General features: G+C 47.5%; 1 protein-coding gene across 1 annotated transcript in view; it reads left to right on the top strand.

Moving 5' to 3' along the window:
* The first annotated feature begins 316 nt into the window (after nucleotides 1–316).
* The window catches only part of C5H4orf50 (chromosome 5 C4orf50 homolog), a 29,345-nt gene continuing 4,595 nt past the window's right edge, over nucleotides 317–25,066 (top strand). Inside the window, exons 1-6 of the mRNA XM_025386709.1 lie at nucleotides 317–400; nucleotides 8,989–9,153; nucleotides 13,119–13,175; nucleotides 15,183–15,365; nucleotides 21,550–21,598; nucleotides 23,850–23,971. Of these exons, the coding sequence (XP_025242494.1) occupies nucleotides 326–400; nucleotides 8,989–9,153; nucleotides 13,119–13,175; nucleotides 15,183–15,365; nucleotides 21,550–21,598; nucleotides 23,850–23,971 (651 nt within the window). The 5' untranslated portion in view covers nucleotides 317–325. The remainder of the gene's footprint in view (nucleotides 401–8,988; nucleotides 9,154–13,118; nucleotides 13,176–15,182; nucleotides 15,366–21,549; nucleotides 21,599–23,849; nucleotides 23,972–25,066) is intronic.

Genomic DNA, 25,066 nt, shown 5'->3' on the forward strand with positions numbered 1-25,066 from the left:
GGAGAGGGAAGTCACCTTGCAGAGGAGCACGGATCAGGGGCGTTTGGTGAGGGAAAGGGAGCACCTCCAGGGAAAAGCCAAGACGCACACTGTAGACAAAGAGGTGCAGGTAACTCCACTCGCAGGGCAGCTGCTTTCAAGGGCCTGTGGGCCACTCTTGGCGGAGGAAGTGGGTCTGGCTGCAGGGCAGACAGGACCTTCCACAGGCGCTGGGAATTCTAGATGCGGTACTGATTCTCCCCCTCCATCACTGGTCTGGAGAAACGCTGATGTAGCCAACAACCTGCAAGGAAATGTCGGTGGAGCAGGAGTGAAAGAAGCACTTATGGAGAAAGAGAAGAGGCCCAGGTGTTCTGTGGCTCAGGGGCAAGCTCTGAGGTCCCTGAGCAATGGCCCCGCGGTAGGTTGGGTCTGCCTGACAGCTTACTCATCACACACAACCCTGTTCCAGGATCCGCCCCATTCACTTATGCAGTTCACTAGAGTCCTGTGAGGGAGGTACAATCATTCTCACCACTTAGCAGATGACAGAGGGTTGGTACAAATAAAACAGAGAAATGCAGTCACTGCAGTTGCACAGCCAGTGAGGGGTGGAGCAGGGACTCACACCTCGGCGCTCTGGTCCCGGGATCTCTGTTCCCACCTGCCATGGGAGATTCAAGCCTGCCCCTCTGCTTAGGCTCCAGCAGGGCACCCAGCGAGTGTTCATACTTTAAGATTAGACCTTGCATTTTCCAACCCTGGGGTTTTTCAAGTGGCCCAAGTCCTAATTCTGTATATTGGGTCTTGAAAGTTGCAATGAAAAGAACAATGGACTGTAGAGCATGATAAAACAGGGTTCCAACCAGGCTCTGTGCTTACAGAGCTGTGACTTTCAGGCCACATGCAGACTTCTCTGAGTCCCTCTCCTCATCTGTGGATAGTTCTCGACTGTTGGGAGTCCTGCAATAAAACACTCATAATATTCCTATGGTGGCCTTCACCATGCGTAGGATATTTAGTGTTGAGACCCTGGCACTCATTCATTCCATTTTCTATCTCTGTTTTTCTCTCCCATCTTGCTCCACCCTCTCTGCCTCCTTTCCCTTCTCTGTGTCTCCTCTATCTCTCCATCTTTCTGTCTCTTGCTCTCCCCCTCCTGCCTCCCTTTCCCTCTTTCTGTCTCTCTTCCTTCTTTCCTGTCTCTCTTTCCTCCCCATCCCCAACGATGTTATTAATCATTTCAAAGAATCTGTTTTCAGTTTTATTGATTTTATTTATTGTTTGTATTTTATTTATTGGTTTCTTCTTAGATCTTTATTAAAATCTTTTTTTTTTTTTTTTTTTTTTTTTGAGGCAGAGTCTCACTCTGTCACCCAGGCTGGAGTGCAGTGGTGTTATCTCAGCTCGCTGCAACCTCCGCCTCCCATAATCAAGCAGTTCTCCTGCCTCAGCCTTTCAAGTATCTGGGACTACAGGCACACGCTGCATGCCCAGCTAATTTTTTGTATTTTAGTAGAGACGGGGTTTCTCCATGTTGCGCAGGCTGATCTCGAACTCCTGAGCTCAGGCAATCTGCCCACCTAGACCTCCCGAAGTGCTAGGATTACAGGCGTGAGCCACCGTGCCTGGCCTCATTATATTCTTTCTTCCACTTTCTTTTGATTTAATTTGCTGTTCTTTTTCTTGCTTCTTGTGTTGAAAACTTAGGTCATTGATTTTCAGCTGTTCTTCTTTTGCAATCTATGCAATTAAAGCTATAAATGTCTCTCTAAGCATCCCACACATTTTGAGATGAAGTCTGTTCACTTCAAAATAGTTTCTAAGGATTAGAGATAAGGAATATGTATTGCCTATCTACTATGTGCCAGGAAATTTATGTACTATCATTTATTCCTCAAAATTGCCTCAAAATGACATTGTTAGGGCCAGGCGCGGTGGCTCACTCCTGTAATTCCGGTACTTTGGGAGGCCAAGGAGGGCGGATCATGAGGTTAGGAGTTCCAGACCAGCCTGGCCAATATAGTAAAACCCCATCTCTACTAAAAATACAAAAATTAGCTGGGTGTGGTGGCTCGCGCCTGTAGTCCCAGCCGCTTGGGAGGCTGAGGCAGTAGAATTGCTTGAATCTGGGAAGCAGAGGTTGCAGTGAGCCGAGATTGTGCCACTGCACTCCAGCCTGGGCAACAGAGCGAGAATCCATCTCAAAAAAAAAAAAAAAAAAAAAAGACATTGTTGTAGCTAGCCCTATTTTATTGATTTAGAAATTAAAGTCAAAGAGGATGAAATAAAAACAAGCAACAATAACCCCCCCCCAAAAAAAGAAAATAGCTTCTAATTTCTATTATGATTTCTTCTTTGACCCATGGGTTATTTAGAAACGTGTGTTGCTTAATTTCTAAGCATCTCTGGAGTTTTTCAGTTATACATTTGTCCTTGATTTCTAGTTTTATTTCATTCCTGTCAGAAAGTATACAGTATGTTATTTTAGTCTTCCAAAATTTGTTGAGCCTTGTTTTATTGACCAGGTTATGGTCTATGGCCAACAGTATATCCCACATGCCCTTGTAAAGAAGGAACATTGTTTGATTGTTTCATATCAATTAGGCCAAGCTGGTTAATTGTCCTAACCAAATCTCTTCTGTCTTTGCTGATATGTTGTCTATTTGTTTTGGCATTAACCAAGACATGTTTTAAAACCTTCCACTCTGAATGTGCATTTGTGTATTTCTCTTTTTAGTTATGTTATTTAAAAATCTATATATTATAACGTTCTTTCTTATTTGTTTATTTATTTATTGTTGAGACAGTGTCTCGCTCTGTCACCCAGGCTGGAGTATAGTAGTGTGATCTCGGCCCACTGCAACCTTTGCCTCCCAGGTTCAAGTGATTCTCCTGCCTCAACCTCCCAAGTAGCTGAGACTACAGGCATCCACCATCATGCCCAGCTAATTTTTGTATTGTTTAGAAGAGATGTGGTTTCACCATGTTGGCCAGGCTGGTCTCAAACTCCTGACCTCAGGTGATCCACCCGCCTTGGCCTCCCAAAGTGCTGGGATTATAGGTGTGAGCCACTGCGCCCAGCCAATTTATTTTATTTATTTACTATTTTTTTCTATTTGTCTCATCTGTTTTGTTTTCTTTTATTCTTTCTTTCATCCCTTCGTTTTTGGTATTAATTATATTTTGTTATTTATTTTTCTTCTCCATTAGCTTATGTTTTAGTATTATTCTTTTAGTGGTTACCCTAGGCATTTCAAAAATGTATCTAGTAATTATTTAAATTTACTTTAAATTAGTTTTTTTACCGTGTCCCGATTAATGCAAAAATTTTTCAGTAGTTTAACTTCATTTATTCTCTTTTTACTTTTTATAACTTTTTTGTTATATATTACTCCTATGTAGAATAAATCTTATAAGTCACTGTTATTTTAAACAATCGTATCTTTTTCATTTACCCATATCTTTACATGTTCTTGTGTTGTTCATTCTTTCTTAGTCTTCTGTGGCTCTGATTTCCTTTTGCCTTAAGAACTGTGGGTTTTTTGTAGTGAGAATTTTCTGGTGATTAATTTTCTCATATTTCTTTTATGAAAACAATTTTTTACCCTTCATTAAGTTTTTTTTCTTCCCATTGGGTTCTGAATTTTAGGTAGCCAGGTATTTCACGCTCTTGGCTCTTCAAAGTCTTATTCCATTGTCTTCTGCCTCTCATAGTTTCTGTCCAGAAATCAGTCGTAGTTGTCATTGTTTTTCTCCCTCACTCTCCCTGAGATAAATGTGTTGTTTTATCTCTGACTGCTTTTATTATTTCCTATTTATCTTTGAGTTTTGGCAGTTTCACTATAATGTGCGTAGATATGGTTTTATTTGTTTTCGTCCTGCTTGTTTTTCTTTTTAAAAATTTTTTTTGAGCTTCTTGAACTTGTGTGTTTGTGTCTTTTTTGTCAGACTTAGAAAATTCTTGATCATTCTTCAAATATTTCGTTCTATTTTCTTTTCCTCTCCTTCTAGAAATTCAGACTTTTTGGCTCTATCTCACATCTTTCAAAAATCCTGTATCAGTTTTAAAAATGTGTGTTTCTGTTTGGATTTTCTATTGACCTGTCTTTTAATTCACTAATCCGGTCTTCTACCATGTCCCAACTTCTGTTAAATCTATTCAATGAGTTCTTAATTTCATTTATTATATTTTGCAGTTCTAGAATATCCATTTTATTCTTTTAAAAAGAGATTCTGGTTCTCTGTTGAAATAGTCCATCTGTACATCCATTTTCTTTATTTTTCCTATGTTTTAAAAAATATATAGATCATAATTATTTTGAAGACCTTGAGGGTTTTTTTTTCTGCTAACACCAATATTTGGATCATCTCTTTGCCTGCTCCTATTGACTATTTTGTTTATTGGTGAATAGTCACATTTTTCTGCTTCTTCATGTCTAGGACTTTCAAAAACTTTTATGTTGGACATTGTGTATAATATGTTATGAAGATTCCTGATTATTGTCTTTCTCCAAAGAATGTTGAGTGAATTTTATTCTGGCAGGTAGTTGCATGATCAGCGGATCATCTTATTCTTGTGTAGGCCTATTTAAGTTTTGCCCTCAGACCTAGTAGGGCTTGATATTACTCCTAAGGTGTGGCCCTTGCTCTTAGGGCATGGCCTCTCAGTGACATCAGCTGAGTTCCACAGCATTCACCAAGTCCTCTCCATTTTGGCTTTGCCAGAACTCTGCCATCTTCTTAGAAGTGTGTGACCTGTGACATCTCTTCACCAATTAACCTCCAAGCTGCTGTTCTTTGCAAGGCTTAGAGTCTTCTACTGTGTCACAGAGCTTATGATTCAGCCAAGGACTCAAGGGACATTTCTAGGACAATATTTGGGCTTTTATTCTCTGCAGCTGTCTCTTCCCTGTTACTTTGTTCCACAAACCCCAGCAGTCTTAGCATCCCTAAACTCCAAGCTCTATTTCTCCATCTAGAAGGACCACCACTTTCAGCTTGGGCTCTATTTTCAGGACCATTATTTGGAAAATGTTTCAGAGAGAAATCCAGGGAAAATGTGGAGCCTGCCTTGTTGTGCATGCTTTTGCTTAAGGATTGTAGCCCTGCACCAGTTATCTTCCAATGCCTGCAAAACATTACTTGTATATATTCTCCCCAGATTCTATAGTTGTCCAACACCAGTGAGTAGGAGTGTGGAAATCTGAGGAGCTGAATACTGAGCTGAGACTTTCAAGGTTATAAAAGAGCAGCAAGGAAGAGCATTCCAGGTAGAGGGAAAAGCGAGTGGCCAGGCCTTGAGGCAGGACAGAGGCTGGCTCATTGGAAAAACAGAAAGTAGCCAGCGTGGCTGGATTCCAATGGGCAAGGAGGGGTGTAGTGTGAGATGAGGTTGGAGAAGCTGTCACAAGTTAGGCTGTAGAAGGCTTGCAGGCCCTTGTTTTGATCTTTTCTAGATGTCATAGGAAGCCACCAGAGGGTTTTGAGCAGAAAGATGTGACCCAGTTTATACTGCAAAAAGATCTGCCTGCTCTGAGAACAATGATTTGGGTGAATTGAAGGAGAACAGGTTGAGAGGAGTTGGTGGCTGGATAGCCAAGAGGTGACACTGGGGTTGAGAAATTTAGAGTGAAAACTGGAGCTGGAGTCCATGGGACTTGGTGATGGACAAGAAGTCACCAACACCCGATGTGTTACTCTTTGACCTAAAACCCTCTGTGGCTTCCTACTGCACTGGACATGAGATCCCAGCTTCCTACAGTGAGCAGTGCTCTGGGCCTGAGACCCTCAGGAGCTTCCACTGTTGCTGCTTACACCCCCAGCCTCCGCACTCCATGCTGCCACCTCTACCCTCATTTTTCACCTTCTTCATCCACCCCTCCCTGCACCCAGCTTTCTCCTCTAGGTCTCCTGTTGGGGGGCCTCTCCTCCAGAAAGCTTCTCCCCACCCCCAGGCTGGGTTCTGTGCAGAGATGAGTCAGAGCCAACTCATGTGCATCTCCTCCCAACTCTGCCTTCAATGATACCATTTTGGTAGCTTGTACTCAGTCTTGGTGGGAATATTTACACCATGGAAACTGGCAAATGCTACAAATTGGTACTGTCCCCGCAACCCAGAATGTGGTTGCTATACAGTTGCCACCCCCCAACTGGATGATGTCTCTGTTCAGTGCCCCCTTCAGGTCGTCACAGCCTCCTGGCTTCCCTTTATCAGGCTGTATGGAATGTTAAATTACCTGCCTGTCATTCTCCCCACCAGCCTGAGCTCCTGGAGGGCAGTGTCAGCACCGCCCATCTCAGGCCAGTGTACAGCCAGCACATGTGCTCATGATGTCTGCTAGACAGCAGGAGACTCACTGGGCAGCTCACAGGGCTACTGTGTGGGGTGGTCCCATGGGACAACAGGCTGGTCCCACCTGCACAGCCATTCTCTTTAGAGGATACTTGGGTGCTGTCTGAGGACCCATGGGACAAAGCCCCAGTCCAAGTCACTGCCAGAGGAGGGAGGCAGAGGAGGCAACGTACTTCCCAGAAAGGCCAAGTTGTTTTGAAGTCTTGGAGCTGAATTTTACAGGACCATTCGGAGCACCCATCTGTTCTTAGGCCCACGTGGTGTATATTTCTATTAATTAAAAATATCTTCTTCTGCTATTGTATTTTTTTGTTTTTTTTTTGAGACGGAGTCTCGCTCTGTCACCCAGGCTGGAGTGCAGTGGCCGGATCTCAGCTCACTGCAAGCTCCGCCTCCCGGGTTCACGCCATTCTCCTGTCTCAGCCTCCCGAGTAGCTGGGACTACAGGCGCCTGCCACCTCGCCAGGCTAGTTTTTTGTATTTTTTAGTAGAGACGGGGTTTCATCGGGTTAGCCAGGATGGTCTCGATCTCCTGACCTCGTGATCCGCCCGTCTCGGCCTCCCAAAGTGCTGGGATTACAGGCTTGAGCCACCGCGCCCGGCCTGCTATTGTATATTTTATTACAAGAGAGATGCCCCAGCAGCCATGGAGTTGCCTGGATTATTCCTTCTCCTCCGCTTCTCCCTCATCTCTCTCTCCCAAGCAGGGTAGCTTGGGTTCCCCCCCTACCTACCCCTGCTAGGTCGGGATGAGTTTTGGGGGTCTTACAACTCCCAGGGAAGCTGCCTTAAAGGAAAAGGGAACTGCCTTCACAAGGGGGAAGGGCGTTTGAGAAGCATCTGAGTTTCTGGGCTCCTAAATCTTCACAAATGGAACTTTCAGCAGTGCTGTTCCCTTCTAAGGCCGCCTTAGCAGCATGAACCAAGAGCTTAAAGATGCTCATGTCGGGCTGGGCGTGGTGGCTCATGCCTTTAATCCCAGCACTTTGAGAGGCCAAGGTGGGTGGATCTCCTGAGGTCAGGAGTTCGAGACCAGCCTGACCAACATGGAGAAACCCTGTCTCTACTAAAAGTACAGAATTAGCCGGGTGTGGTGGCACATACCTGTAATCCCAGCTACTCAGAAGGCTGAGGCAGGAGAATTGCTTGAACCTGGGAGGTGGAGGTTGTGGTGAGCCGAGATCACGCCATTGCACTCCAGCCTGGACAACAAAAGCGAAACTCCATCTCAAAATAAATAAATAAATAAATAAAAATAGAAATAAAAAAAGATGCTCACGTTGTTGACCCGGAAGTACCCTCTAAATCTCAGGGAAAGCGTCAGAGGTATGTCCAAATATTTCTGTACAAGAGTCTTTGTCACAGTTCCAATTATAACAGCAAAATGTTAGAATAATCCGAGTGTTCAGCACGGCCACAGGAGGCTGCATATACTAATAACAGCATTTTCTTTTTTTTTTTTTTTTTTTTTGAGACAGAGTCTCGCTGTGCTCCCAGGCTGGAGTGCAGTGGCGTGATCTCGGCTCACTGCAAGCTCCGCCTCCCGGGTTCACGCCATTCTCCTGCCTCAGCCTCCCAAGTAGCTGAGACTACAGGCGCCCGCCACCACGCCTGGCTAGTTTTTTGTATTTTTAGTAGAGACGAGGTTTCACCATGTTAGCCAGGATAGTCTCGATCTCCTGACCTCGTGATCCACCCGTCTCGGCCTCCCAAAGTGCTGGGATTACAGGCTTGAGCCACCGCGCCCGGCCAATAACAGCATTTTCAACATTATTTGGTAATATGGAAAAACGCTCAGGACATGGTGTTAAGGGAGAAAAGCAGAAAACAAAAGAAATATATCGTATTTTAAATTTTATATAGAAAAATATGTGTTAATATGTATGTTTATGTATGCTTCTGTGTATGTATGTGAGTTATTTTAAAAAAATAAGAATTTAGACTTCAAAACCATTTGGGGGCAGTAGCACCTCTCCCATTTTGCCACACTTCCCACAATGCAAAGCCAGCCTCTTCCCTCTCACTGTCTTCCCTCCCAGAATTTCCCTTTGGCATCTGAATGAAACCCGCTACTCTTACGTTAGATCCAAGAAGAAGAGTAAGAGGCAATTGTGTATTGATTTAAGAAAAGTGCCTGTGGGAGATATAGTGTCTTCTGTTTTATATAAATATATTATGCTTTAGCGTAATAAGCATCTCATAATTTGATTGGAACATTCAATTTCACTCATCACCCTGTTTCAGTATAACAGTGACTGGCATCTATTACAGCAGATTCTGGAATGCCACCCCACTGCACATATTCTTGAAGCTAATATTCCACGCTGTTATGCTGTTATTCTGGGACTCTCCAGGCCCTCCCCAACGTGCCCCTCCGGAAACCAAGCAGAACCACCCACTCTTATACATGCACATGTCGAGGGGCTTAGCAGGAAGTCTGCAGAAAATCTATGGATAATAAAGCTTCTGCAGGATAATTGGATTGGGAGTGATTTCTGCTACCCTATTTTCTAAAACTGTTTTACTGTAAGGGAAATGTAAGTGGAAAAAAAAAAAACAAACTAAGGAGTGGGGAAACAGGTACAGTTTGTTGGCTAAGGCAAATTGTTTGGAAGATAACCTAACAATTTCTTTCAAATCCGTGCGTTCCGCAGCCCCAGGACTCAGAGGCGGAGGTTACTGAGGAGGATCCCAGGCTGCGCGCCCAGCAGCTCCATCACCGGGTGCTGACCCTGCAGTGCCAGCTCCGGGACCAGGGCGCTGCCCACCAGGCATCTCGGGACGAGGCCGCCCGCCTCCAGGAGGAGCTCCAGACCAAGGTGTGGGAAGCACTTTCTTTCCCCTCTTGTCAGTCAGGGCTCCCACACCCCAGGGCGTTTGGGGAGTGGATAAGGACGAGCTGAGCGCTCCCTCACCCTTCCAGCCGGTTGGGAGCAGGTACTGGATTTTTATTTATTTATTTATTTATTTATTTTTTTATTATACTTTAAGTTCTAGGGTACTGGATTTTTAAAGTATAGGACAGTACTAGGAAGGAAAACACAGACTCTATGATCCCTTCTCTGTTAAATTTAAAAATGCACATATGTGGTTTCTTTAAAAAGTCAAGCAGGTTTACAGTGCCATATAAATAAAAGTCAAAGCCCTTCCTTTGTCGGAGGGAAGTGGATGTGTCCATGACACGGCGGTGCAGATGCAAAAGTATACAGGTACCAGAATTGCACAGAATTTAACACGCAGACTCACACGCGTAAAACTGGAGAGAGCTGAAAAAGCTCAGTGAATTGCGGCCATTTCAATTCCTGGTTGTGATATGACACTATAGTTTTGCAAAATATTCCCACTGGGGGAAACTGGGCAAAATGTACAAGGGTGCACTCCAGCCTGGGTGACAGAGCAAGACCCTGTCTCAAAAAACATGTACGAGAGAGTTCTCTGTATTGTTTCTTACAACTCTCTGCAAATCTTAATCATCTAAATTTTTTTTAAAATAAAAAATATAAAAGCTTTCCTTCTTCTCAACTTCAACCTTTTCTGACTTCCAATATTTTTTCAGCCCTGTCTACCCACTTTCTGAATGTGTGTAGATGTGTACATGTTTGAAATTATACTGTACAAAACTATTTTGCATCTTCATTTTCTCATTTAAGAATCTTATGGTATTTTCATATCAGCACATACAAAGTGACCTCATTCATTGAAAATCGTGTGTATTATGTCATCATGAGGCCAAATCATAACTTGTTTAATCAAGTTTTTTTGTTGGTGGAAATTCAAGTTGTTTCCATTTCTTTGCATTACAAACGCAGCTTCAATGAACACTTTTATCTCTCAGCATATACATCTGCTGTATATCTAAATGGAAAATTTCCAGCAAAACAAAGGATGTATAAATCATTAACTGTGATAGGTAATGGCAAATAATCCTCCAAAATGATAGCATCATTTTACTATCATTTTGGAAGCAGGTCTACTCATTTGCCTATAACTTGTTATCCTGAATGTTAGCAACTTTTACAATTTTTGGACAAGTTGATAGTTGAAAAATACAGCCTCAGCATTACAGTATAATTTCTGGCTCTTCTCCCATGTGTTTTTTGTAAGATCAAAGCATGTTATATGTAGAGTTTTATGTTCATTTGTCCATGTGGCTGCATAGTCCTCATACGTGTGACTGTTTGTGTAGTAATCTATGATTTTTTGTCTATGATTGACTGTGTAGTAATCTATTGGGTGGATGTGGTTTCCTTAACTATTCCCCAATTGTTGCACCTAGAGCTATTTCTATGACCTTACAGATAACTGTTTATATATAACTGTTCGGAGAACTGGGACTACTGGCTCCAAAGGTGGGAATATTGTTGAGTCTTAGCTACATATCACAAATTGCTTTCCAAAGTAGTGGTGTCCACTTCCATGCCACCAGCAATACATGAGTGTGTCTCGTTCACTGGGTCTTCAACCAACACAAGAGCTAGTATTGCTTTTTTCTCTTATCTGTCACTGGCCTGTGGGGAGGGGGTGTGTGTGGAAACTTCAGTTACATATGAATTAGACTTTAAGTATATTTTAAATTATTTTCATTCTTTTTTCTTTCTGCTCAGTTTCAGTATTTCCTTCAAATCTCTCTTCCAGCTAAATAGTACTCTTTGGATGAATCTAATTTGCTCTTAAACTCACTTTAGTTCTTAATTTCAGTTCGTCTATTTTGCAGGTTGAGAATTTCCCTAGGATTCTTTTTAGCAGTTCTCAGTTTTATGATGAAATTTTTGTAATATAATTCCTGAACATCTCAATCGCAGTTGCTTTAAAGAGGAAGAGTGTCTCTGATAACTTTATTTCATGTTCTCACCAGCAGTGTAGGAAGGTTCCAACTTTTCACCCTCACTAGCATTTGCTACTAGCTGTCTTTTTAAATCGTAGACATCCTAGTTAGTGGGAAATTGTCTTTCATTGGTTTTGAGTTGTATTTTCTGATGGCTAATAATGTGGAACATCTTTTCACGTGCTTATGGGTCATTTGTATGTCTTATTTGAAGAAGAGTTTATTCAGATTCTTCCCGTGTTTCTAATAGGGTTAATTGACTCTCTTTTTGTTAAGTTGTGAGAGTTCCTTTTATGTTCTAGATAGAAGTCCTTTATTAGATATATGATTTGCAAATATTTCCTCCAATTCTGTAGGTTATCTTTTTAATTTCTTCTCGTTCGCTTTTTGATTGCAAATGCCCAATACTTCTCTCACTGTGGCATATTTATGTTGTTTCCTAAACTGAAGCAGACAGAAGGTTTAATCCAAGCCTGCAAATATGATTGAGTGCCTTTTGAATATAAGACAGTCTGCTTAAAGCTGGAATTTTACTCTTTGAATATATTAGGAATGGTGTGCCAAAAACAGATACATGGAAATGTTCACTGAAATCTTGTTTGTAAAACAAAGAAACAGAACTAATATAAATTTCCATAAACAAATTGAAGTCAAATCAATTTGTTTCGGCTTCGTGATTAAATAATATGCAAGATTTTAAAAGAATGAGGTCAGTTTCTATGTGTTAATATGAAAATAGCACCAAAATTTTTGTATCACATACAAACTAAGCTCATTCTTTTAAAATCTTGCATATTATTTCATTATGAAGCAAGATGCAAGATCTTTTGCGTAGTATAATTTCATATACACACATTCTGACCCATATGGGTATGTTGGTCAGAAGAGGTTGGGGATGAGAAAGAGGCTTGTGGCTTTTTATTTTATTTTTTTAACTGACTACAAAGGGACTGAGAGAGTTAGAAGAACTCACACAACACCTGCTTTGTTGTATCTTATGGCTCAGGAATTCAGACAGGACTCGGCCAGGCTGTTCCGCCCTCCAAGGGATCAGTGGGCATGACTCAGTGGTATCCAGCTGGATGCCAGGCTTGGCTGGGGGATCCCTGGCGGCCTCACTCACGTCCTGGCCCCTCTGCAGGGTGGCGGAAGGCAGCCCCCACCAGTGCCTTCCCTTTTTCTGTCATGTCTCACAGTCTCCCCAGTGGGCACTTGGGATTCTTAAATCCTGGCTCAGAAATAGAAGAGACCCAAAGTAGAAGCTGCCATTCCTCTTCAAGGCTGGACCCACAAAGGCCCCAGGGCTACTTCCACTGCATTCTGTGAGTCAAGGCTTCTCAGGCCAGCCCAGATCTGAGGGAAGAGGATAGGAACCCCCTCCACGGGGAGCAGTCTCAAAGAATCTGTGTCCAGCTTTCATCTGCCCCTAATTGTAACATGAGTTTATTGATCACTGACAGATGCCAGGGCTTGTTCTAAGCACTTTACATGGATGGGTTCACTGAATCCTCACTACAGTTCTCACCAGCAGGGGGGGGCACTCATACAAGCCCCCTTCACAGATGAGAAGACTGAGGCAGAAAGAGTGTCTTGCACAAGATCTCAGTTCCAGTGACTGGCTGAGCCAGGATTAAGGACCCCTGGTGTCTGGCTCAGGAACTTGTATATTTACCACAAGACCGGAAAACTGCCAGGCTGCTTGGAGACTCAGAAGAGAGCTTGGAGTTGGCCCCGGCCACTGTAGCTGGGCAGAGCTGATTCTTGAGTATTCAGAACATCTGTCCTCCCGTGATCCTGCCAGGCAGGTGGTGGGAAAGGCCCCTGTTCCCAGCACTGAGTCCCCATGAGGGTAAAGAGGGCAGGCAACTGCCAGCTGCTCTGAGCCCGGCTTGCCTGGGGAAACTCTGGACAGTGGTAAATGACAGTACAGTGTTGTCAAAAATGTTGCTTTCATTTCAGCTTGAAGAACTTCAGAAAAAGCAACATGAAGCAAAGTTGGCGGTGACTCCCCTGAAGGTAATATGTCCATAAAATCAATATGAAATGCGTCTTTCAAAACAGGGAGCTTAGTATTTTTCCTATTAGACATGTAATCCACCTCTATTGTATAAAAGTTGGGATAGGGCCAGGCGCGATGGCTCACACCTGTAATCCCAGCACTTTGGGAGGCTGAGGCGGGTGGATTGCTTGAGCTCAGAAGTTTGAGACTGGCCTGGGCAACATGGTGAAACCCCATCTCTACAGAAAACACAAAAATTAGCCGGGCGTGGTGGCATGCGTCTGTAGTCCCAGACACTTGGGAGGGCGGAGGTGGGAGGATTGCTTGAACCCAGGAGGTCAAGGCTGCAGTGAGCCGAGATCACGTCACGTTCTCCAGCTTGGGCAACAGAGTGAGATCCTGACTCAAAACAAAACGAAACAAAAACACTGGAAAGAATGAAGGAGACAGAAAGCAGCAGCCCTTGCTTGCACATGGCATTTCCATGTCTTTTCTTTCGGTGTGTTTCCCATGTGTTTGAGAGCCTACGATGTCTGTACGTTTGCCTCCTGCTGTTCCCACTCGATGGGGTGACCTAGGAGGTGAAGCGCGAGACGCCTTGGTTCATAAAATCGTCACCACTGCACTGTGTGCTCAAGCACCTTCCTTTCTATCTCGCTCTCTCTTTTGTATCATTAATTGTATATAAACACTGTGATGCACTTTTTTTTTTTTTGAGATGGAGTGTCGCTCTGTTACCCAGGCTGTAGTACAATAGTTCGATCTCGGCTCACTGCAACCTCTGCCTCCCGGGTTCAAGTGATTCTCCTGTCTCAGCCTCCCAGGTAGCTGGGATTACAGGCGTGCACCACCATACCCGGTTAATTTTTGTATTTTCAGTAGAGATGGGGTTTTGCCATGTTGGCCAGGGTGGTCTTGAACTCCTGACCTCGTGATCCACCCCCTCTCGGCCTCCCAGAGTGCTGGGATTACAGGCGTGAGCCACTGTACCCAGCCGATGTACAGTTTTTCTCAGAAAGGTTTTCTCCACATATCTAGACATTTATGTTTAAGATCAACTCCAGGAAATGTCATTACTCGCCCACTGGGTTTAATATGTTCTTTGCTAGCAGGACACAGAATTTGGTTAAGGTAACACATTTCATCTTGAACATGGGCCTGGATCTGGGAGAAGCTGGGGGCTCTGCTCTTTCTTTCTGGTCTCCGGGCAGAGTGGAGAGGGAGGTGCCCTGGGCTGGGCATCAGCAGAACCCGGTTACGCCCTGGACTCCCACTGACCTGCAGAGTCATCCTCCCTCTGGGGCCTCAGTTTCCTCAGCCGTCAAATCAGAAACATGAGCCACGCAGTTCCTAAAGTTATTTGCCACCCCACATTTCCGTGTCTGTCTGAGCCTCGAGTTGGCGCCTGTAAAATGAAAATCATCATAATTCCTGCCGGGCCTCTGCAGACATGGTAGCTGGGAAGGTGCAGAGCAGACCGTGAAGCTCCCGCATGCAAGGCTTCCCTCCTCCTCCCTGTCATTGCCATCATGTGCTGTGTAGCGTTTCTTTAAATGAAGACCACAATCCCTTATAAAGTGCTATCTAAATGTGAGATAACGATAGAAACACGACACTTGGTAGGTGCCTCCCTGCCCCATCTCCTTTTATCCTGGTGTCCGTGACAACCCCCATTGTACAGACGGGCAAGTCGAGGTGCAGAGGGGAGCTTGCTCACAGAGCTGGTCCGTGGTGGGGCCCAAATCCATGCTCTCGATCCCTGCTGCCTTGAGCCTAGACCATGGGGAGGGCAGTGGGGAGCCCCTGGGTGTGTGTGGCCGTCTGCTCCGAAAGCAGCCTGGCTTCTGGGTACAGGGAGGCGTTGCAGGGAGAAGCCTGCTCCGCTGAGCAGAGGGAGAGTTGGGGATGGTGAGTTGGGGATGGTGAGGAGTAGGGGCCTCAGCTGACCCTCCGGCCCCCAGTCCCCCAGCTCAGCCACACAGCCCTGGTGGTAGCTCTGCATCCATGGCCTCCCTCCCTTTCAGGCCAAGATAGCTTCCCTGGTCCAGAAGTGCCGGGAGAGGAACCGCCTGATCACCCACCTGCTGCAGGAGCTGCACAGACATGGGCTGGAGAACCTCCCGCTCTCTGAGCTGGCACAGAACATGCTCAACGACGTGGCACTGGCTGAGTACGCGGCCACCTTCCTGGCTCTGGGAGTCCCAGAGGTAGAGTCCCAGAGACGACCCTGTCTCTGCTTCCTATGGGGTGTGGACACGTCCCTTGCATGCCCCTGCCTGGCCCGAACAGCCCCTCCTTTCCTCCCTGTCTCCATCCACGGACATGGCTTTTCCTCTGTGCCCGTGCCCACGCCCTGGGTGGTCATGGGAAGGTGCATCTGGCAATACTTACCCTTTACAGTGCTCAGGAAATGGTGCAGTGCACAGATGCAAACCGTGATTGTAATTTAGCATCATACAAGCTTCACTGCATGTGTCACAAGATGGATCTTTTGTGTCGGGACCTGTGCACTGGCCACTTCCTCTGGCGGGTTGCTTCAGTCACCCCAGGACCTCCTGTCCATCCTTCAAGGTACAGGTATGACCTTGCCCAGGCAGCCTGCTCTGAGCCCTGCAGACCAGAGAGTTAGCCACAGCCTCCCCTGTGCTCCATTGCACGTGGCTGCGCATGACGGGGCATGAGCAGGGAGCTCTCCCGGCTGTTGCAAGAGTTTGCGGGCCGCTCTCCGGTGGGCCCAGAGCCGCTCCATAGCCATCTTTGTCTTCCCAGTGCCTGGCTCTGAGAATCTGCCACAAACCTGGAAGAATGTTTGTTGAATGAATGAAATAATGAACCAAATGAATGAGAATCTCCTCTTCCAGTGGTCAACAAAAGAGGAAATTGAGGCCGGAGAGGTTAGGAGATGTGCTCCGGGTAACACAGGCAGTGCAAGTAGAGATGAATGCCAGCTCTCTTGACTACAGTCGGCACCCACGGGTGCCCAGCCATGCCTGCCCACACACATACATGCAGCCCCGTTCCTGGGGACAAGCCAGCAACGCCCCTGCCAGACCATCTCCTCTCCTTATGTACGCGGGTGAGACGCAGCTCCCACGGTAAACACAGCCAGGGCTGTTTTCCACGGTCCCTCCAGGCTCTGCCTATGGGACTTGCTCTCAGTCCCTCGGCACCAGGTCTGAGTCTCCCTCTGCAGCTCTGCCCAGCCTGGTCTCTGCAAGGCCAACCTCCTCTGACCCTTCCTTTCCCTCACAGCCTTCAGAGGTCCCTTCTGGTCCAAATCATTGCACAACAGAGATGGAGGCCTGGAGGCCAAGAGGCATGTTCAGGGCCATTTGTTGACTCGGTCCATAGGCAGAACTTGAATCCAGAGCCCCAAGCTCCCAGTCTCTTGTTCTTCTCTTTGCCCAAGGGGTACAAGACTCCTTCAGAACTAGAATAGGGGTGAGAAAAGAGAGCAGAATTTTGTCAAAGTGCCTTCATAGTCCTTGAGATCCACTACAGACCTGATATCTGGGGGTTAAGTGAGATAAAACTGAAAGCAGGCTGGGTACGGTGGCTCACGCCTGTAATCCCAGCACTTTGGGAGGCCAAGGCAGGCAGATCACAAGGTCAGGAGATCGAGACCATCCTGGCCAACATGGTGAAACCCCGTCTCTACTAAAAATACAAAAATGAGCCAGGTGTGGTGGTGCATGTCTGTAGTCCCAGCTACTCAGGAGGCTGAGGCAAGAGAATCTCTTGAACCCGGGAAGTGGAGGTTTCAGTGAGCCGAGATCACACCACTGCACTCCAGCCTGGTGACAGAGCAAGACTCTGTCAAAAAAAAAAAAAAATCGAAAGCAGAGTTCCAGGTTGTGAAAGTATCAAATAGCAAATGCAACTGGTGTCACCCTGGAAGGCCAGCTGTCTGTCTGCTGAGGGGACATCATAGCAGTGGCCCACCTTCCAAGGGCTGCTCCCCACTCTCATAGGCCATGGAGCTAGAATTGAAATGTTCACTGGGGTTGGATAGACTGACTTACAATGACCAAACTCACAGAGAATGATGTATACACTGGAACATTAATTTTTAAGTTTCCTATGAGAAATAGAACTATTATGCAGGTTGAAGTATCTGATGGATGGCTGAAAACTTGTCAGCATATTCTCTCCCTATGGTAGAATTATCTGGAAAATCAAATTTTTTCATTCATTTCCTCATCTGTCACTTGAGTGCCCAGAATGAGAGCCAGAAGAGTTATTATAATAATGTCATCAGACGGATTCATTCATCTCCTATAAGGATGTGCTTCTGGGCCCGGACATGCTTCCGTGGACCAGGGTATCCCTGACAGACCTTTTGAAAGTGAAAAAAAAGTATGGTGTGTTTCAGAAATTCAGAGAACTCCAGGCTGCAGAGTGATCCCCAGGGGAGGAGTGGGGGGAGGCTGGGCTGATGGGAAGCCATGGGGAGGAGTGGGGAGAGGCTGGGCTGGATGGGAGGTCATAGGCACCTGTGCCCCGGCGGGGTGTCTGCATCTCAGTTCTTAGTGGAGAGCAGGGTGGGAGTGGCGTTGGCAGCTCCTCCTACTGGTAGCCAGGCAGGAAGCGGATCCAGTGCTGCTTGCTTGATGGACAGTAACTCTCGATTCAGAGGACACAGATGGAATTCCCGATGGAGGCCTTTGGGCTCTGGATAGGAGCCCAGGAGGACTGCCAGGATGGCTGAGGAGACTCTGATGGGCTGGAGGTGGGAAGTGCCAGAGCAGCAAGGGACAGGTCCTGGGAACTCCAGCCAGGCAGTGGAGGGTTGATGTACCTTCCAGGAACACCCCTGGAGGGTCCTGGGCTCCTGGTGCCCACAGTGTCCTGAGACGCTCCCATTCTCTGGCCCCTACCTTTGGGACGGGGGCATGGGCTGGGCTAGGGTCCCAATTGGACAGGCTGCCTTCATTTATCCAGCCAAGCCACGCTGCCCTCCGACTCGCACGCTCTCCCTGGATCTGCTTACTCCACCTTCCCAGCATCCTGCTGCAAGGGTCCACAGGGGACCCTGAGCCTCAGCACATCCCAGGGCTGTTGAGGGGGTGGGGGCTGGGCCTCGGGCTGGGGCCACTAAGCTCTACCCTTTCAGGAGGAGGTGGCGTGGCCTGGTGCCCATGCAGGCAGCCGTCGGTGACCACCTCCCCTCCCCGCACATGACTGAATCTTTGTATTTCCATTTTCTTTGCTTGTCCTGGTTTGGGTGGGTGGTGGAAATTGAGCCTCAGTCGGTTCAGCCCCAGTGCCCTTTCCACAGGCATGTGGCAATGGGCTGGGGGCCATGGGTGCTGGCGCCGCCGTCTGTGCTGGCATCTGCTGTTGTACCGTCTGGGTCACTAGCATCCATGGGTCACCCTTGTATCCGCCCTGGCTTCCTTCCTCCTGCTGTGCTGATTCTCTCCAGCTCAGGTGCCTGTTCTGGAGATGGAGGGAATCAGGCTGGCCATGGCAAAAGTCACTTTTTCTTCTGCTGGGAACACGGGTCTTGCCACCTCCCTGATGTTAGCTGGAGATGGGCCCTCAGGGAAGGCAGGCTCCAGCTGTTCTCAGATTCCCAAAACCTCTCTGGAGTTCTTAATTCCACCTTGTCCCCTGGACGCCTTGAGTGAGCAGGGCTCAGGGCACCTTGCTGGACCTGTTTTGCTTCCTCTCCTATGCCCCCACTGACCCCTAGCCCCAGGGGGCCTTTTATTTTTCCTGTGTTTTGCCTGGACCTAGTCTGTTGATATTCACAAGCGTGAAATGAGACACCTTTGCTGTCTGTACTCGGTTACCCTGTCCCTGAGACCTTGGAGGCAGAGGCCCGGGTACCAAAGGAGAGGAGAAGAGGGGTGCCGGGGCTCACCTGGGTCACAGCACTGGCTAGGATGGCAGCTGGCTCTCCTGCCCACCCCTAGGGTCTGACCTGAGGTCCAGTCTATAAACAGAAGTTCCCATCAGAGAACAGAGGACTCCTGAGCTTCCTGTGCTCCTGGGGGATGGTTTCCTGTCCTCTCTCTGGGCACGGAGATTCACCAGCAGATGATGACACCTTCATTCTCAATAATTACCCATCTCATGAACTTGGCACTTGCCCTTCACCTGCCTAAGCCACCTGTCGTCTTCGGCCGGGTGGAGGCTGCTGTCCCCCCATGGGGCTCTGTGAGGTTTGAATAAGACCCCATGTCAGATGCCTGGCACCGCACCTGTCACACACAGGCACCCAACAGCTTTTGGGGCACCTCTAAGCAAACCCTCAGTTTTGCTCCCCTGGGAGCAGCCAGGGGCCTTGGGCACACTAGCAGGGGAGAGTCATCCGGTCGGGGCAAAGAGGTAGGTGACCTAGTAAGGAAGATGCTAATTTTACCTCCTCTCGCCCTGCTGTTTCCTCCTCCTGCCACCTCCTGCTTTCCTCTGGGTATTTGTCAACGAGATCTAGTTGCGGGCCTTTGGAAATGGAATCTGGTCTAAAAAAGGGGCAGTCACACTCAGATGATTGAAGAATTGTCCCTCAAAACCCTGAACTCCCCCAATTCATTAAATCTGCAAATCCCCAAGCCTGGGCCTCCAAGGATCCAGGCAATTATTTTCTCTTTAACTCCTGCCTTTATGGAACTTAGAATATTCCCCTAAAAGTCTGCGTGGGGAGAGAGGCAGGGCTTGGGAGAGTGTAGCACAAGTCTTCATCTGTCCCTTACCCTGTGTCACTGGCATTTAGTGGACGTTCCTTCTCATTTCAATCTGGTGGACTCCTACAAAGAACATATTGGTCCTGTATTTCCGTTCCGCAGATGGAGAGGGTGAGGCTCAGAGAACTCAACTGACTTGACCAGGATCACGGAATCGGTGAGTGGCAGAGCCAGGACTCAGTCTGAGAAAGCCCAGCTCTGCCTCTCACACAGCCCCTCTCCAGCCACTCCAGGCCCATGCGGTTGTTGAGGAGCTGGAAGCAGACAAGGGTCCTTGCACCCCAATCACATACTGAATGCAGGGCCACCCAGAAGTCAGTTGAGTGCACCTGAGGCTGCTCTGCTGGTGTATCCTCTACGAAGGCAAACAGAACCTCAGTCTCGCATTGAAGGAGCCTCTATCTAATGAGGAGACACCTGACTCTAAACCCAGGGGCAATAAAAGGCATTCATTCAAAGCGCTGGAAATAAGCAGAGAGGAGAGAGAGACAGACTCCAGGAGGAGGAAGCACTCAGGCCAGGCCTTGAAGGACAGAAAGCAGGATTTAACAGCTGGAAGGATGGAGTGAAGGTCTCAAGGCTGCGAGACCTGCTTGGGCACAGGCACGGGGGTGGGAGAGTCCATGGTGCTTGAAGCCACAGCAGTGTTGATAGGGGCGACAGCAAAGTGCTCTAAGAGCACCGTTCAGGAGCAGGCATTGTGCCTGGTACCGAAGGCTCCCAGGAGTGCTGGTGTGATCCGGTCACTACCAGAAGACGGCTGAGCCATTACCCATGTCCCTGAGTATTAGGCCCTGCACCAATCAATTCAGGTTAGAGGGGACCCTCACAGAGCCCAGGTGCAGCTGCAGCACAGGAGGGGCTGTGTGAGAGGCAAGTGGCTGAACTCTGCCAGGTAGAGTCAGGGAAGACTTCTCAGAGGAGGCAACATTTGACTTGGGCCTTGACATCTATGTAGAAGTTCACCAGAGACCGAAAGAGAGGGCAGGGCCCATCCAGACATGGAGATGGCCTCCTATACCTGGAGGAAGAGTGTGACCAGGGTGTTGGAAGTGGAGACAGGGAAGACAGTTATCGCAGCAGCACTGCACACAGGCCCCTGCCCCCTCGGAAACACCCAGGAGGAAGCGAGATCCAGGCTGCCGGTCTGGAAACAACTCTCACCTGCCTTGAAGATGCAGCAGTTGTTCTTGCTCAACCACCTGGGGGCCGTGGGCCAATTGGTTGAGTGATCGTTGCCATCTCACTTCTCACCCGCCCCGTGCAGTGCGGAACCAGGAGGACACTGGTCTGTGCGGTGGTGCACTCAGACCCAAGCCCGACCTGAATTCCTGGGTGATTGAATCAGGGGCCCCAGGGGAGACATCAGAGCGCCGGATGTCCTCATTAAAATGTTTTTTAATAGCGGTTTCTAAAGCACTTTTATTACCATCTCCATTTGGAGATTTAATTTGAGAAAAGGAAATGGAATCATTTTTCTGTGCCCGTGTTTCCTAAGAGCAAAACCAATTCCTGTTCTCCTTCGAGCATCCTGGAGAGAAGAGGAGGGAGGTCTTCACGCACACAGGCAGGGCTGGTCCTACACAGAATGCAGTTTTTTCGGGGAGGGGTGATGGCCCTGCTTGGCCCAGTTGCCGTCCTCTGTGCAAGGCTGTCCCTCCAGTGCCACGCGGAATAACTGCCAAGGTGTCTTTTCTTGCAGACAAGCCACCACCTGGACATCAAGTCTGAGATGACGGCAGCTCTAAGAGGTCAGTGTGATTTTTGATCAGGAAAAGCGTGTGTACTCAGAAACTAAGTCCAGGCCAGCAGGACGCTGTGACTGGTGGGCCAGGGGGGAGATGCCCACTGTCACGTTCATGCTACTAAAAGGAATGGGACCCACTTCTCCCTCCCCCTTTCCCGTGTGGCGTTGTCTTCTTATTTCACAATGAGAACACACTGGAAAAATACAAACGTTCAAATTCCTCAGCGCTAGAGTTTCACTCCTGGAAACTCATCCTAGGTAGATAATTCTGTATGTTCCTGCCAGTGCATCTACAATAGTGAAAAACTGGGGGAAACCCTCAATATTGTTAACGAGCCCATATAATCAGTGAAATACAACATAGTCATTAAAATGGTACTGAAAAACGCCATGCAACAGCATGGGAATTACCATGTTCTACTAAGTTTAAAACTGTTAGGATATGGGCCAGGCATGGTGGCTCGTGCCTGTAATCCCAGCACTTTGGGAGGCCGAGGAGGGCAGATCACAAGGTCAAGAGATTGACACCATCCTGGCCAACATGGTGAGACCTCGTCTTTACTAAAAATACAAAAATTAGCCAGGTGTGGTGGTGGGCGCCTGTAGTCCCAGCTACTCGGGAGGCTGAGGCAGGAGAATTGCTGGAACCCGGGAGGAGGAGGTTGCAGTGAGCCGAGATCATGCCACTGCACTCCAGCCTGGTCAAAGAGTGGGATTCCATCTCAAAAAAAGAAAAAAAAAACTGTTAGGATAGGGAATGTTTCGTATAATTATAACTGTATGATTCTATGTGCACGTCTGGGTCTGATCTGCAACTTAGGCTAGGACAGCAACTAAAGTACTAGCCATGGTTACTCAGAGAGATGGTAACATGAGTGCTTTTTTTTTTGGTTCTGTTGTTTTTATTATTCATTTATTTATTTATTTTTGAGATGGAGTCTCGCTCTGTCACCCACGCTGGAGTGCAATGGCGTGATCTCGGCTCACTGCAACCTCCACCTCCTTGGTTCAAGCAATTCTCCCACCTCAGCCTCCCCAGTAGCTGAGATTACAGGCACCCACTATCATGCCTGGCTAATTTTTGTGTTTTTGTAGAGACAGGGTTTCTCCATGTTGGCCAGGCTGGTCTGGAACTCCTGACCTCATGTGATCTGCCTGCCTCGGCCTCCCAAAGTGCTGGGATTACAGGTGTGAGCCACTGCGCCTGGCCTATTTTTATTATTAAAAAGAAAATTAAGCCACTACCTGACCAGACAGAATTTTCCTGGGCCTTCTTTAACTTTTTTTTTATTTCAATAGTTTTGGGGAAACAGGTGGTATTTGGTTGGGTCTTGTTTAAGCGCAGCTTACTACCCGCAGCGTGGGGGTGGAATGGGGGTCGCAAGGATTTGTTTAGTGTTGTGTTTGGATCAGGTGCTTGATAAAAACATGTAGAATGTCTGGATGGTGTTACCTTTAAGACCGAGCTGCTATTGAGATCTGTTCATCTAGTGGTTCTTATTTCTAGATTCTATTCTTGCCAGCTGTGTGGTCTTAGATGAGTTCATTAACCTCTCTGAGCCATACACTCTTTAACAGGAGGAAAACATGACCTTCCTCTGGAATGTCTGGCCCCTGGCACATAGCATGATGTCAGTACACAAGCAGAGAAAACTGTTCTCAGTCTTTGATGCCTCAGGATGGGCCTGTCCTTCTCTACCTTGGCCTTCTGTCCCTACACCCTGACTTGGCACCTGTTCTCACAGTTGGAGAGGCACAGATCCTAGCTGGTCTGCTTCTGTCACTAATTTTCTCTCTGTGGCCCCAGGCAAGTCTCCTCCCCTCTCTGGCTCAGCTTCATCCCCTTTCAAAGAAGGACGTGTACTAGACCAATTGGGTTATTTTTTCACTGGACATGTCTGGAGGGCCACCACATGCCAGATCCCACATAGGTGTTTCTGGGCTTACGAAGCTAAGCCGGCTTGCGCAGGCTGTGGTCCCTGCATGGAATGAGCTTGCAGCCAGGTAGGGGAAGGCGAGGCAGGCAGGCAGATTTCTGGGATGTTCCAAGATCATGAGAGCACCATCAGAGGCGTGTGGGTGACGTGCTTGGAGAGCTCAAAGGCATCTGAGAGGGCCTCTGCCCCAGGGCATGGGATCTAGGAATGATCTGGGAATGGCTAGAGAGTGAAGAGGGTTATGGCAGGGCCAAGACACTTGTAGACTTTTCACCTAGGTTCCTGGGTGGAGGCTTGACTGAGAATTTTCCCTTCCAGCTCAGACATACCTCTTGAATCCTGAAATGGACAGTGTCCTCCAAAGCTCATCGTCTTCAGAGTCCTGGCCTGTTCCCGAGCCGGAGTGGCCAGCACAGACAGCCCAGCTGGATTCTCTGAAGGTGAGAAGGCACCTGTCACCTCATTTCCTAAATGAACTTTGTTATTGAAAGTACAACACATGTACAGCTTAGCAAATTATCCAAGCGATATGCACCTAGAAAGACAGCACCAAGTCAAGAAATGGAACACAACCCACTCCCCAGCAGCCCCCCAGGTTTCACCCTCAGTCTCTTTCTATGGTCTAATTTCAATGTTTGTTTCTGGTCAAATCATGTGTCCTAGGTCTGGTGACTTTTTTTTTTTTTTTGAGGAGTCTTGCTCTGTTGCCCAGGCTGGAGTGCAATGGCACGATCTTGGCTCACTGCAGCCTCTGCCTCCTGGTTTCAAGTAATTCTCCTGCCTCAGCCTCCCATGTATCTGGGGATTACAGGTGCCCAACACCACGCCCAGCTAATTTTTGTATTATTAGTAGAGATGGGGTTTCACTCTGTTGGCCAGGCTGGTCCCAAACTCCTGACCTCCTGATCTGCCCACCTTGGCGTCCCAAAGTGCTGAGATTACCGGTGTGAGCCACCACTCCCGGCTGTCTGGTGACTTTTAGTGGATGCTGGACATCGTGTATGAAACATTGACGATACAATTTGAGGCCTGACAGTATCTCCATCCACAGAGGACTTCCTTTGTTCTGGTCAGGGCAGATCATCTTCCTCACATCAGGGCTGAGTCGACGAGGAGTTCCAGTGCTCAGGAGGTCTGCTGCGTTTCTGGTTCACGCTCACTCCTAGGGCATAAAAGCCAGTCGAGTATTTCAGAGCCCTTTCCCCTGTCGGACCCAAGAGGCTGCTCAGAGCTCTCCTTAGCTTTTCACCTTCTCAGTTGGCTCTTTCCTGCACAGACCCTGCCTTCACCTCGAGGGGAAATACGTCCTCAAGTGTCCTGCCCGCTTTTTTTGGCTTCTCTTCTGTTTTCAAGTTTGGTCCCACAAGTCCTCATATCCTTGGTAGCTCTCAGATGGCTCCAGACAAATGTTTTGCTACAGTCCCCCTAGCTTTTCTAGTTGCACTTACTGCAGGTTTGGTCCCAAAGATCCCAATCAGTCATTGCCAGAGCAGCACTCCCCTCTGTCTTCCCAGAGAAAACTTATTTTACTTATG

The sequence above is a fragment of the Theropithecus gelada genome, chromosome 5, assembly GCF_003255815.1.
Source record: "Theropithecus gelada isolate Dixy chromosome 5, Tgel_1.0, whole genome shotgun sequence".
Lineage (NCBI taxonomy): Eukaryota > Metazoa > Chordata > Mammalia > Primates > Cercopithecidae > Theropithecus > Theropithecus gelada.